This window comes from Acyrthosiphon pisum, chromosome X (assembly GCF_005508785.2).
Source record: "Acyrthosiphon pisum isolate AL4f chromosome X, pea_aphid_22Mar2018_4r6ur, whole genome shotgun sequence".
Lineage (NCBI taxonomy): Eukaryota > Metazoa > Arthropoda > Insecta > Hemiptera > Aphididae > Acyrthosiphon > Acyrthosiphon pisum.
The window spans coordinates 77,900,798-77,916,566 of NC_042493.1; the positions used below are offsets into that span (position 1 = coordinate 77,900,798).

At 25.9% G+C, this 15,769-nt stretch overlaps 2 protein-coding genes across 3 annotated transcripts in view; one reads left to right on the top strand and one right to left on the bottom strand.

Moving 5' to 3' along the window:
- Positions 1 to 7,320, bottom strand: part of LOC100159348 (protein Hook homolog 3) — a 12,974-nt gene extending 5,654 nt beyond the window's left edge. The window contains exons 1-12 of the mRNA XM_001943811.5: positions 7,158 to 7,320; positions 6,950 to 7,066; positions 6,396 to 6,481; positions 6,141 to 6,213; positions 5,774 to 5,876; positions 4,188 to 4,268; positions 3,897 to 4,123; positions 2,810 to 2,963; positions 918 to 1,195; positions 547 to 711; positions 351 to 490; positions 139 to 279 (exon numbers count right to left, since the gene is read on the bottom strand). Coding sequence (XP_001943846.2) covers positions 139 to 279; positions 351 to 490; positions 547 to 711; positions 918 to 1,195; positions 2,810 to 2,963; positions 3,897 to 4,123; positions 4,188 to 4,268; positions 5,774 to 5,876; positions 6,141 to 6,213; positions 6,396 to 6,481; positions 6,950 to 7,009 — 1,508 coding nt within the window. The 5' untranslated portion in view covers positions 7,010 to 7,066; positions 7,158 to 7,320. The remainder of the gene's footprint in view (positions 1 to 138; positions 280 to 350; positions 491 to 546; positions 712 to 917; positions 1,196 to 2,809; positions 2,964 to 3,896; positions 4,124 to 4,187; positions 4,269 to 5,773; positions 5,877 to 6,140; positions 6,214 to 6,395; positions 6,482 to 6,949; positions 7,067 to 7,157) is intronic.
- Positions 7,321 to 11,196: 3,876 nt separating this feature from the next.
- Positions 11,197 to 15,769, top strand: part of LOC100569264 — an 11,353-nt gene continuing 6,780 nt past the window's right edge. Inside the window, exon 1 of one of the 2 annotated variants that reach the window (XM_003240760.4) lies at positions 11,197 to 11,493. The gene's annotated coding sequence lies outside the window, so the exon portion shown is untranslated. The other variant, XM_016809047.2, reaches the window with a different exon arrangement.

A 15,769-nucleotide genomic window follows, 5' to 3' on the forward strand; every position in this document is an offset into this window, starting at 1 on the left:
AAAAACCATGTCACGCGTGTGTTAGACAAAAACAGAAAATCACGGTATCGAATCCCCTTAAATAAAATGACTTATTATGAATTATATAAATTAAAAAAACTATTTTTTTAAAGAAATATATAAGAAATAAGAATATACCTATTGTCTAAACGCAGTTCATTATACTGTTGTCTCGTATTATCCAAAATACTTTGAAGTACCGAAATTTTATCTTCTTCTGGTTCTTTTTGATTCATTTTAAGCATTGTGTTCTCATGCTGAAGCCTCACTAATTTCTGTCTGCATATTTATAAAATTATATAAAATAAGATAGGTGTTAATGGAACGTTAATTTTATCATGATAACAAACTTGAGGTCCATTGCTGATTCCATGTCATCGCTAGTGGTTGTTTGAGAGTGTTCAAGTGTACTGGTCTTTTTCATTTGAGTTTGACAACATTTTAATTCTTCATTTGCTTCTTTTAATGAATCCCTCTCAATAACTAATCTCTAAACAAATTTTAAAATTAATGAATACCAAAACAGAAAATTCTATTATTAATTACATCTTTCTCTTTCTGCAAGGTATTTAAGTTTTCTAATAACTTTTTTGATTCAAATTCCAATTTATCAATTTTGTTTGTCTCGTCATTTAATGTATGGTGGAGTTCAGTAACTTGTTTTTTATATATATCTAATTGTGATTTCCACACAGAGGATTTCTTAATTTCCTATAAACATAAAAATTAACGCATCTATATATTTTTAAAATTAATTTAAGCATAAATATTTAAATGATATAAAAATTAAAAAGTGAATAAAATGTAAACTTTTAATACTGAAATTGTATTAAAATACTATCAAGAATTCTAAGCTAACAACACCTAAGAAATACAGCTGTAGATATTCGAGTCAACTATATAAAAAAAAACTTTACCTGCTCTAGTTCCATATTTTGTTGAATATAAGCTATATTTTTTGATTCCAATATCTTCACTTGTCGTTTTAGATCACCTAATTCTTCTAATTTTTTTTTATAGGACTGAATGGTTGATTCATATTTTTCAACTCTATCAGCCGTATCTCGAAGAATATCTAATTCGTCTTTAAGAAGTCTCGCTTCTCCAGCGGTTTCTTGTAATAAATCAAATTTAGTTTTTAATTCAGCCATATCTCTTTCTTGTGTCTTGAGTTTTATTCGATAGTCGTCTCTAGCTAAAATATGTATTTTATTATAAGGATATTATAACGGAGGTCACCAACATTTAACGGCAAGCTGAATGCCTTGAATCTGAAATACGTTTTTATATCGTTGGGTACATGGAGGAATAAGGAGATTAAAAAGAGAGAATAATCTTTTAATTTTTTTAAAAATTAAAAAGAATTAATTAGTTTTGATATTTTTAATTCCTGTAACAATTATTTACAAAGAATCTTGTATTAAGTTGTCGACAAAAAAGATTTTTTATTTTTGTTGTAATTGTATAGTATTTTTATTGTAAATAAAAAACTTGAAAACTTAATACAAGTTGCTATACATAACTCTAGAATAACATGATAACCACACAATTTATAAATATGAAAGTTTAAAATGTACATTTCAAATATGTCTTTAATTTAACATTAAAGAAATGAGAAAATACCTAAAATATTATAGTTTATATTATTTTTTATGATATAAATGTTTGAACTGATAATTTAATACTTATTTTATTCATATAAATATTTTGTTTAAGCCAAAAGCATATTTAATAAGTACAGCAGTGGCGTAATTAATAGGTGCATGGCGATGCACTTGCAGCCTCTGGTATTATGTAACATATAAGTGATATTATTATTAAAAATATTTTTAAAAAAATTGTCTTTGAGGGGAGAAGAGGGATATCTAATAAATTATTTTTAAAAAAGTAGATATAAGTATATTTTTATAAAGACAACCATTAAAATAATATATAATACGAGATTAGTAAGCGTGTTATTAAAATTAAGCAATTTTGCAAATAATGATGATCTATAAATTAAATTAATGTTAATATGTTGCATGAAAATTAGGGCATTTTAAGTCGCTTAGCAACTAAATTAATATTGAAAAAATTATCAATTACATTTATAATATAGTGTATATTTTAAGCCTACTTCCTACAATCCGTGGCTTGACTCACAACTCGTGGTTTGTGTGGGCTTGATATTATAGACTCACTATGGCAAGTTAAACGATAAACAAATCATGCAGATATTTATGATCAAATATCGACCAAAATTAACTGATGATTAATTTGTAACATTTTACAAATTAAATTTAAACACAAAATATTTTTTTGTAATGCATTTTAATTGTAAAATACTTTTTACTATAATTATTAAGCATTTAGGCACTTTAAATTTGTAAGGGGTCAGGGGGGTTAAGACCTTTACTTAAAACTTTTTTGGGCGGCCTAGTCTGTAATCCTATCAAGCCTCTGCCCATTTCCACCTATGTTGTTGTTTGTCAGCTGAGTTAAATTTTAGTTTTTATATTTTGGTAAGGGGTGGTGGTGTACAAATTTTGAAATTGTGGTTATAAATTCGAACAAATTGTATAGCAATTACTGGTGTGGTTTTTGATCTAAATTTCAAGCAATTGTTGGTGCTAGCATTGTGCAACTCCTCGGAATAATTTCAATATCGCTAGGAACTTGGAATTTAAAGTAAAAACATCAGTGAACTTGGTATGGCCATTCAAACAGCTGGGCGGGGCAAAACTATCTCACAGGCTAGAAACTTTTGCAGTATAATAATACTTAATAAAATGTTTGTAACAATTTTAACTAATTAGTAAATAAAACTTACACGTTTCAGCTTTGTACAATTCTTCTTTTAGTTCTTCAATCTGTCTTCTCTGACCACTGCCCTTTAAAGGATCTTCAACACTTTCTAAAAGCCGTTCTTCTAAATGTCTTTTTTCATCTAAAATGTATGTTTTTTCTTCTTGTAATAAACTTATCTGAAAAGAGTTATATAATTGATTTTAATTACAGTTATAACTAGTGATGGGAACAATAGAGTGATTTCAATAATCGAGAAGTAAGTAATCGAGAGCTTATAACAATTGAGAGATTCACTCAATAAAACCTCTCGGTCAATTTAGTATTTCATTTTCATTACTCAATAATGCGAGTGTCGAGTAACTGAGTAGTTACTGGTTACCCGACATTCATATTATTAACACTAGCTTGAAAAATGAAAATAAAAATAAATAATTATTATCCACAATCTAAATAATAGATATTATATATATAATATTCAATCTACATACTATTATTTCGTTATTCAATGCGTATATTATATTATTATTAATATAAACGAATGTATCCACACCCCATATATATTATATGGAATAGCTATATTTATAGACTATAAATATAAATTAATGATTTATCAATAAATATTATAGTGTATTAGTGTGTACCTAATTTGTATAAGCTATAAATAATATAACGAATAATGATATATCAATTGACGTAATATATTAGTTCTACTAATTACAGTTAATAGTTAATAGTTAATACATGTTGTGTTTCATTTTGAGAGATTAAAATCATTAAATAGTAAATACCAAAAAAACTGAATAGGGAAAATTATAAATTGATGTACTTTATGATTTTGAATTATTCGATAACAAATATTTCAAAAGTATAAGCTAGAAGTCCGCAAAATGTAATAGAATAGGATAGATTTTATTAAATATAAATTGTATTTTATTATTATAAATCAATAACCAAGTAATTACTAATTACTAATTTTAATTAAATACGAGTATTTTGAGTAATAATTTCTCTTGATTATTCCCATCACTAGTTATAACATACCTATTTAATTCTTATGACTTATAGTACAAAGTTTAAAAAATATATAATAATAAGTATATTTCAATTACTTGAGAATCAAGCTCAAGACAGCGTTGAGTCATTTGATCTCTAGCTTTGGTAACAGATTGAAGTTCATCAATAAGTTGTTGAATTTGTTCTTGGTGATCAGTATCTACTCCGAGGCTAGTAGCTATAATGCTTTGCGGATGTCCTTGTATCCTTTCCAGATCTTGTATAGACTGCATTATTACAGTCTGGGAATTTTCATCCATTGATCTGATATTTGTTATGTAATCTAAAATAATTAACTCATTTAAATTAACTATTTCTAAGCCATAGTTATAAGTTATTTTTTTAACCTTGAGCATTACGACAGTTAACAGCACATCCCAATATGAGTTGCAATAAACGAGCTAATTCCATTGTATCATCTTGGTCTCCTGTTAAAAATATTTTATTTATATACTTAGGTAAATAAAATTATCTTATTCCAAATAATTTAATTTATATATTGCTTTCTCATAGATTCTTAGTGATGATTGTATTGATTTTAAAATTATGTATTTTTTATTTAGTTTTGTGTCTTGTCATCTCCTAATTTTGGAGCAGTAAAAACACTTCCATATTGTCTATCCTGATAGGAAAGTGAATCTAGTTGTGGTTCAAAAGTAAAAATTCTTAAATTTTTTAATAATTTGGGAAACAAATTGTCAAGACCGAAAATATTTAGGTAAAACCTGGTTTTCACTAAATCAATTTTATTATTTTATTATTTTATTATTATTTTAAAATGAAAAACCATGACATTTTCACCAAATTATTTAATTATATTTATGATACATGGTACATTTTTCAAAATATTTTGACGCATTGAGCTATTTATAGACATTTAAAATTTAAAAAATTAAATAGTCAATTGAACATAGGCCCAAATTTAATTAAATTTTGGAGGGCTGTACATTATTTTAAGTAAACTAGTGGGGAGCTCTTCACACACCTTTGCTTAAATAGTATTCTAAAGAAACCAAACATATTTTCAATATGTAATTTATTAAATATTGTTTAAAACAAATAAAATAGCTTTAGAGTCTGTATTTTATAACAATAATTATTATAATTATATACAGTCTACGTCCAGGTAACGGTTTAATAAGATATAGCTTATTATTGTTTATATTTGTATTTTCAGAATCTCACAAAATGTATATAATATGGTAAACAAACATAGTAATATAGGCATACACATTTTTTGCAAATATTATTCATACACATGGTTAGTGATAATTATTATGGCTATGAATTTTATCCATTAAAAATCTTATAATCTCAAAAATTATTTATAAAACGCATAATAAATCCCGAAAAATTCACTTAAGCTTTATAAATGCATTGAAATCAAAAATGTTAGTATAAAATGCACTGCAAATATAATTAAGAATCATAATGTGAAAAATATAAAAATCTATTAAGTATAAAAATCTTTAAATTAAAGTTGTTATTAATTTAGTACAATGTATGTACAGGACGTGTAAAATACTTACAAGATTAAAATTAAATAAATAAAATAATTCATAAAATATACTACTGACTTCTCTAAATTACGAGATTTTTAAAATGATTTGTGATTAATCTCTATTTAATTAGTCCTTCATTAATACTATGGATGCAAGAGTGCGATAAAGAAGTTAAAAACTTCAATAATTATTTATTAAATATTATTAAAAAAAACTGTTCATACACCTTAGGCTGGGAACACACTGTCCGGTTGCTGTTCGATTTCACAATTATAACCGCAACAGTAGAAATCATCCGGTTGTCCGGTTTAATCGAAATACATCATTTTGAATTAGACTAACCACACTATCCTAAAATAACTGCTACGGCTGTAACCGGACAGTGTGTTTACGCACTTATAAGTTAAATATTCAATATCACAATAAATTACCTATTTTTATAACATCTGGTTTTACAAAATTGCCCATATGTTGTGTGTCACAATCTTGATAGAAATCTTGAATTTTTTCAACAATCTTTTTTAGATTACTAACCTGAAATGAAGTGATAATTTGAAGTTAATAACTTAATTGTTAATGAAGTTCATAATATTTATTTAAAACAAATTTTATGTTGTAAATTATTTTGAATTGTGTTAAATGATAAATTTACGCTATCTTACAAAATATTTGGCAGACATAGTAAGTGCAACTCTTAAAATACCTACCAAAAAATATATTTACAATACCCATGGTTGCAGTAATAATCTACACAAACTATTACTTTTAATTAAAATGCATAAAATAAAATATAATTACCTTAAGTCTCCAATTATTTCCAACATCTTTTTTTATTTTTGAAAACCAATTGTCGTCAAAACATTCAGGAGAACTGGAAATAAAATACATACTTCTACTAAATAATAATAAACTGCAATTTATTTCAATAAAATATGCCAGCTTTGCCAATTTTAGGTACCTACCAACATTTTTTTATGTTTTAAATATAATAAATATAGGTACATTTTTTTTAATTACTAAGAACAATTTCGGTTTAATTTTTCAAATACTTACATTTGATTCAATGCTTCAGCAAGTGCTACACCATCAGTAATATCATACAAAGTTCGATGTGGAGTTTTTAGATGTAATGTTTGCAACTAAAAATATATACATGTGTAGTAACGATAGTAAATTAATAAATTGAGTAATAAATAAGAATTATTATATCAAATGTAGAATTAATAAAATAGTTTTAAAATGTTCTGGTTTCTAGATATTATTTTTAAATCTTGTGCTGGTCACTTTTTTCTGTAGACGATCACCATACATCTGTACAACTTTGAGTTTCTATACCATTTAGTTTGACTATAATGCTTTAATTTTCTATGGTCATCGACAAGTGTGTTATAAACTTTGTGCTTAACAGTTTGGAAATTTAAAATATTTAAGAAAAATATTGCCGTAATGATAGCTTATCAAATTATTCATCTATTGAACTATTGAATCAGTTTATTCAAATTAACTTATTCAAAATAATACATTTTTATTAAAGATTAAGTGCCTAATTAGTTAGGTAATTACTACCTAGATACAAAATAATATAATTTATGTAAAATAAAACAAACCCATTTCAGTAGAACATTGCAAAGATCTTTATTCTCTATTCTTGTTGTCTGGAATTCCATTGTTGTATTGATTTATGACTGATAAAATTAGCAATTTAAATGTATTTTATTTATAATCTAAAATAGTAAAACAAGTAAAAATAATTTATATTAGTTAATACTGTTTTTAAAATCTAAACAAAAATGATTTAATCAAAGTGAAACATACCATTAAATATTGTTTTAAATGATAAAATATAATAATACTAATTAATAATAAGCTAAAAAAAAGATTAATAACGATTTATATAACTTAATTAATTACTATTTAGCATTACTGTATTTGGATTGTTCAAATGTTTTATCCATACAATAACAAACATGATAGGTACACTATGTCACAATCAAAAAGCAAAATCATCTCTAATCAGTTTTTATCACTATAGAATGTGATAAATTAACATTTAATAATATTATTATCTTGTTGGTAAGTGCCAAGTGCCCAAGTGGGAAGAACCATGAACTATCATGGTAGATAGTAAGAAATTGGAGTAGTTTATTCAGACTTTAGAATTGTATTAAAAGTTCATCAATCTTTTATAAAATGGTTTATCAGCGCTCCTGGCCATTTAATGTATCATTTCCTTTATGCAAAACTAAATTGTTACCACCCACCAACACACACACACACACACACATACCCACACAATAAGAAAGATTTATTTACCTATAAATTATTTTATTTTTAAAAATGTAATAATAATACTATTAATAGGAAAATAATTAACTACATTGATATGTATTAACATAAATTTACATAATAGTCAATTACAATTTTTAATGAAATATATGCTACCAACAAATTTATGGATTTTCTATAAAATAAGTAGGTAAGTATCTATACAAACGTTACCTATTTGTTTTGTTTTTTTGGAAATATTTGTCTTCAAGTTAGATACTTAGTCGTTTTGTTACTTTTTGACTCGTAAGCTTTTTGAACCGACGAATTAAATTTTATTGACATTTATAAAAAAAAAAACTGAAAAAATTGTAAATTAAAAATGTTACAAAATACCTCTCTATTTATAGAAAATGATAAAATAAACGTAAAATGTAAATTTCAAGTATCTAAGGATATTCATTTTTGAATTACAACAAAATAAGATAATCGCTCTATGGGAAATGGAGTGAATATCGATGATGTAAAAAATTAAACTTCAAACGCTCATAGAAATTTAATTTGACTTTTCGGTAGGCTTTTTTTTTGATAAAGGTAGACAAACTCACAAACTTATGACTTCTGAGTGTTGGGGACCCCAGTGGGCAACGGACCACAGCTTAAGAACCGCTGATTTAGACTCATATTATTTCTTTTTATTTATAACTCCAAATAAGATGTAGATATATTATTAATGTGTCAATAAACTAAATTTTATATGATTTAGATTCAAATTTGATTGATAAAAACCAACAATCTTGTAGGTAATTATTTTGCATTAAGACTTACAAACTTACAAATTGCATTAATAAGTATAAGAATATTAGAATATTAATTAAATTGATTTAATAACAATAAACCTGTAACCACTTACCGTAGCATTTTTAGAAGTGCTTCCTTACACGAACTTACGAGTATTTATATAGTTTATACCTACCCATAAATATTAATATATTGAAATCTTTAAATAAAACATTTGTAATCCTATTTTTTTTTATCTTTAATATGCACCTAATATTGTAATAATTATGCAAATTAATTTTAAAAACTATATACTATTTTGACTGTTGACGTGTGTGCTGAAGTGGCTGTAAAGCAGCATATGCTATAAATAAAAATAAAAATAACTATTTTGTGGATATTTCAAATAAAATGTACTATATTATTAAGGGGCCCGCGCGCGACCTGTTTTTTTGCTCCAAAACATGCCTTACAGGAAAAACTCTCACGCCTCGTAGAGTGATCAGATTTTGATAATTTTTTTTTTTTAGAAATAGGAAAACTTCTTACAGGGCGCATTGAACTTTGATTTACAATATTCTATTTACGAGTTCTATAATAAGCTTTTGAATTTTACAAATTTTTACATGTTTTTAATTCTTAATTCTTTTTTGTTTTTAGCATTGTAATCAAAAATCGAAATTCAATCCGCCCTGTAAAAAATTTTCCTCTTTCTAACCTCGAAATCCGACAATTCTATAAAGCTTGAGAGTTATTCCCGTAAAGTAATTTTTTTCGATAAAATACACCCTATCAACCACCCCTAAATAGTTATCGGGTAGTAGATTAGTGGAGAAGTCTTATAATTGAGGTAGCAACTAAAATATAAAATTCAAAATTCAAATTTTATAGAATTGTGGAAAATTTGAAAAACTGGCACCGGGTCCCTTAATAATAACATAATAGTTGTATTTTGTACTGACTTTAGCGACTATGGCTATGTGTAAGATTATAATATTATGCACATTGACATTTTCAAAATATTAAAATTAATTTTAAGTTTTTTATACTACGAACTTATTCATATTATTCTACTCGGTATTGACTTAAGAGGACGTGATACCCACATGTCTTGTCTCCGTCTTACAAGTGCGTAACATAGCAAATTTTACGTGTAGCTCCGTTAATTTAAAAATTAAAGTGAATTAACCTCTTATAAAATCTACATCATATTATACCATATTTTTATTACTTATAGTGATTACTATATAAATAAATTGCAATATATCCTTAGAAATAAAGATTAAGAAATCTCTACTCAAAATAATTTATTGTATGCAATGATTTATCAGTTATCACAATAAATCAACGATTTTGTCAAAAACTGGTTTTGCGTGAATATTCACGATTTTTGTAATTTTTTTTGTTGTTTTTCCCGATTATTCGATACGCACTGGAATTTTTACTTTTGACCACTTCTATAGCAATAAAGTATAACAAGATCAAACTGCCTGCCAGAGAGTAACACCATCAATACGTTAATGATTGATTGGTTTGTACTGCTCCTAAATCTGACGTCGGACACAGCGTTTAAAATTTCCATTTACAATCACATACTATATTGTCAAGTATATGTATAATCAGTAATTGCACAATACTAATAGCTGAATTTTCCTAACACTCATAAATTTTCTGTACAGTGTACCACACAGCATACAAATATTTCCTAACTATGGTAAAAATATTTTCAGGAAAATAATATAGTTGTCAAAACATTTTAAAAAGTTGCGTAAATAATAAGAAAATATTTTAGTTACCTATATTCTTTGGCCAAGAAGTTCATTTTTTTCAAAATATTTTATATAAATCATTTACAAAACATTTTAATCCTATATTTAAAAAAAATATTTTTACGGAAACTTTGTAAAAATATTAAGTTAAAGTGTTATGCAATCATATAGCACAATATTTTGTCATAATGAGAAGAAAATATAATAATTAAGCTTATAATTAGCTTTAAACAAAAGTAGAATTTTTATTAATAATTCAGGAAAATATTTTAAAAAAAAAGCAGGAAATCAGGAATATTAACATGACACTCGTTTTTGACAAAATCAATTCCATAACGGAATAACCGTAAAGACTGAAGTACTTAACATAGGTATTATTCAGTATTCACTAAACATTTATATTAGAATTTTCTATTCATGAGTTCATGACATAATTTAAAAAAATATTATCTGAAACGCACACATTGCAGATGAAGGGAGCGATTATATGTTTAGAGCAGGTACTGAAAATTGTTTTTTATCCGAGAAAATCAAATCTGTACAAAACACCAGCTGTGAACATCATTCCGAAAACTCACACTGTGGCCGTTCCTAAACATATATATATATATATATATATATATATTTAGGTAAGATATATATATATACATATATATATATAATGCAGTTTGCCGCCACACACGTTGCATCGCACGTCGCTCGGCAGAATATACATATATATGAGTTCACTGACTATAATCTCTCCAATACACAGAATCATAATATACGCGTTCATGTCGTAATAAAAACACTTTTTTTTCTCTTTTTCACACACACACACATTGACACTGACACTGACACGCGCGCGTATATAAATAATTAAAAATAATAAAAGCTCTGACCATTATATACGGCATGTATCACATATATTGTATACCTATATAGTAGTTCCCGGTAAACAGTTTAATGGGATATTTTTTTCTTTCTTTCTATACTGTAAACAGAGACAACTGCTCCAGTATCCCATCCCTGACAACGGTTGCTAGGGCGCCGCCTACGTCATCATCCCTTCGATTATTACGTTCGGCACCCGACTACCCTCTTGGGTGTGTAGATAATATTACGTTAACGTAGTAATTTTTATTATTTTAAAGCATGTATACTCAAATCATTTACATACACCGATGTTTCACGGCCATTGTTTTGGTGAAAAGAAAATGTTATCGCGTTTATTGTCGCGAATAAGCCGACGTCGCGGTTAACACGGCAGCTTCCAGCGGGACGTCTGTAACGCGAAATCATACGCCGCAGCAGTGTGAACATATACTGCAGTTATCTATGTGATTCGATAAACGACTGTGAGTATACGCGCTTATGTAATATTATGTTGGACGTTAATTTACAAATGTTTTCTCCGTGTTGTGCGACACACATTATTTTTGATCAGATTGCATGATATAGGTATAATACCTACTATAATTCACGACACATTACATCAATATAAATACATTTTTTAATTTTTGTGAATTAAATAGATTTAAAATACGTAGATGTGCTGTAGGTACAAACCGTTGTCATTGCGTTTAGTATAATTTCGTTTATGTGCAACATTTTCAGCTAGTAAGTGTAATTGGTGATATATATTCGTATTTTCATTACCTGCAGTTGATTTATTTAATTTATACCATCGTGAATTACCATCATGGAAAAGTTTAAATAGCTGTATACCTAGGTAAAAAAAAATTCTTTCCATTATTTTATTAAAACAATCGCCATTACTTTTACAGTCTTGAGCGAAACTAAAATATACTTCGATACAAATAATGTAGGTACCTACCTAAATATTATCTTAGATACCAAAGTAAAATAAGTTTTCGTCTTAACTTATTCAGACATTCTGATAATGAATAAAAATCTTTCACAATGAGTTTTAATTATTTTATCTCCATTAAACGTGTAATCTATTAATTTATCTTTTTCGCATTCGTAAACCTACATTAAAACGAAATTATTTTGGACATATAGTATATTGTATTATATTATGCTATATTACTATTATACATTATAGTTAGCTTATCATTTGGAAGTATTTAAGTAATTTTAAAATAATAAGAAACCATAAGTACTATAAATTAAACCCCCGGTGCCTAGTGAGATGGGAAAAGTAATTACAATTTTTTTTAAGTGTTTTTTTTTTTTATAAACCAATTAAAATTGTATTTTTTAAATTTATATTAGTATCTATTTATGTAAGTACTTAAAATATTTGTGGTTTATTCGTGAGAGTAGATATTTATATAAAAACCTACTGATCCGACCCTCGCCCATTCTGGTAAAAATGTTAAATAGGCAAAATAGGCTCAATAGCAATTACTTACCTATTTAAATTCTTTTCACATTTACATATTAGTATATTATAAAATTAATCTATCCATTTTTTAAAATTATTTTATTGCCACTTTGATATATTTTATCGATATAAAAACACTAGGTAATATTTGTTTATGTGTAGGTTATATATTATATTATGTTAATTTAACATAGCATGGTAATATACGCTGCATAATAATATACACATGCATAGTAGTTTTGGTATATTATATTACGAAATATTTAAAAAATCAAAATAATAAAACCAATTTATTTTTATTTTCTTGATAGCTATAATGTTTTTCATTAAAATGCATTTATTAACTGTGAGTATATTTTTCAAATAAAAACATTCAAACGTTCTGTTTACTATTAAAAGTATTTAAAACTCTACGAAATTTCTCAGAATTCATATGTACCTAGGTATATACTGTGTGTATCTAAATGTTTAAATACACGATTAGAACACGTATAAAATATGGTTGATTGAACTTGTGGGTATTTCGAAAATACGACCTTAGTATATCTTCTACAGGTACCTGCCTTAAAAATTAATTAGCATGCTTGAAAACAATAAAGCCAAACCATATAATATTAATGTAACGTTTAATATTTATTACACTTAAAATATCGGAATACTATTCCCAAAAGATTGAATTTTGTTTTTAAAAATCAAATAGGGTAATCAAAAGTTTTGAGTCCTCTATATAGGTACCTACTTTGTTTCGTATAAATAAATAAATATATAATTATATTTGTTCAGTGGAATGTGGATAAGTAGTGCCGTAGTGGATTGATTGGGGACGGTCACGCTGTCATCAAACTATATTACAGTTTATTGGTAATCCCTTGCGTTAAACCTCATCGGGATTCGAGATTGTTTATAATTATTTACACCCATGTATTAAGTTCAGAATAAACATTGTAAAATTCAAAATTCATAATAGCTATCTACCAAGGTATTTTACTTAAAATTATATCATTTATAAGTATGTTAAACAATAATCGATCTCTATCAGGTACCAAATAAAACATTATTAGCTTATTGCCTTATCGCAGTAGGTAAGTAAATTTAATACCTACCTAATTAATTATAATTGTATTTTCACAGAATAAAATACCAATACTTATGTGTAATGTCTTATGCCCGGTAAAAGGGAATTAATTATCGGTACCTACATATTTCTGTTCGATTTAGAACAAATTATGGTTTTTTTAAAAGACAAATTAATAAATGATAAATCGATACTTATATCTAACTAAATACCTATCTGATATCTTTTTTTAGTCCTATATTCATAAATTTAATTTAATATTTCAATAATGTCAAAAGTAAGAATAAATATATTATTTTATTACAGATTTTTGCATATAGAAAATTATTTAAAATGTTAGTTATTTACGTTTATATTTTATATAATTTTCAATACCTACCTTGGTATTTTACATTTTTACTGCAGTAAAAATCATCATGATGATATGTATCAGAACTTTAAATCATTTTCTCTTTTAAAAATGCCATATCTTGATATTGTTGTATTGTTTTGTACTTGTTTCGGAATAAAGATTTTAATAAATACTTTACCAATCTACTTTTTAACAATAACAAATTCCATAGTAAAATAAAATTTTAATTTCATTCTTCCAAAAATATAATATGATATTGCAGCTAATGTAGGTTACCTGAAAACTTCAGTGATTCCAGATATTTATAATATCTGGGGCTTTAGAAAATAACATTAAATATTTTAATTAAAAGCTTTTAGAGTTTGTAAATTATTTTCATTTAAACAAGTATATATATATATATATATTAAATATATCAAAACAACATTTAAAATTATTTTAATTATATTTTTAGTAGATATTTAATACCTATATACGTATATTATATTTATAAATATTTTTAAAATTGTAATCTTTTACCTTATAAGTTAAATAGAAATATGAGTATTAAATAATAATAGATTGAGTTTACAATATTATGTTAAATAAAAATGTAAATCATTAATTGTGAAGTATGAGATATGAGATATGAAAGTAGATAATTTTATCTAGATTATTAAGGTACATTATTATGCAATTGTTACATTTAATTGAATTATAGACTAAAGTGAACTCAATATTTAATTTATGGATCAATGTACCATATAAGACGGCGTAGCCAGGGGGGTTTGGGTGTTAAAACAACCCCCTCCCCCCCCAAATTAACTTTTTTCCCCAATAAATGTATTATTTATATACAAAATTTGTAAAAAAAACTTGGTTTAATTTACACTCAAAACCCCCCCCCCCCCCTTTCATAATCCTGGCTATGACACTGATCACATAAACTAGGTACTATTAAAAACATATATTACAATGTACACTATGTTAATACTAGTCAATCTATTTCATTTTAGATTCTGAGTGGAACGATGAATGTATTGATTTTACAATGATGTGTGTTTTTTTATTTTTATATTTTATTTTTTATTTTTGTGTCTGTCATCACGGTTTGGGACAGTAAAACTGCTTCGATTTTCTTCAACAGTATCTTGTTTGATGGGAAAATGAATCTAGTTGGTGCATTTGGGAGGTCAAAATTTGAAATTTCCAATAATTTTCAAAAGCGCCGGGAAATACAAAAGAAATTTTAAGGAAAAACGGGAATTTTTAAGCAAAATCTGTTTTCGAGAAAATTGATTTTGGTTTTTGGTGTAACTTTAAAACGAATGACTGTAGATACATGAACTTTTCACTGGTTGTTTATATTTCCATTTTCTATACATGATCCATTTTTCAAAATATTTTGATTTGTTTTGAGCTGTTTACCGACAATTTCAGTTTCCAATTTAATCAGTTTTTTTTTCTATGAATGTCAATAAAACTTTATCTGTTGATTAAAAATATTTGAACATTTATTACAAGGCTTCTACGATATTGTTACAATGAAATTTGAAAAATATTAAAAATCCTTACTCACAGTTTTTTTTTATTAGTATTAAAGTTCAAAAATTGACAAAATATGGAAAAATCACGAAAATTATCTAATAAGAGTTTATAATTCGTAAAAATTTTCCTTTTTAGAACTAAGATTTTAAAATGTAATATAAGATTCCTTATAGGATAATCTACCTTTATCAAAAAAAAAAAATGTCTATAAGAAACTCAAATTAAATTTTTATGAGCGTTTGAAATTCATATTTTTACAACATTTGATATTCACTCGATTTCTTACGTAACGATTTTCTTATTTTGTTGTAATTAAAAAACGAATGACTG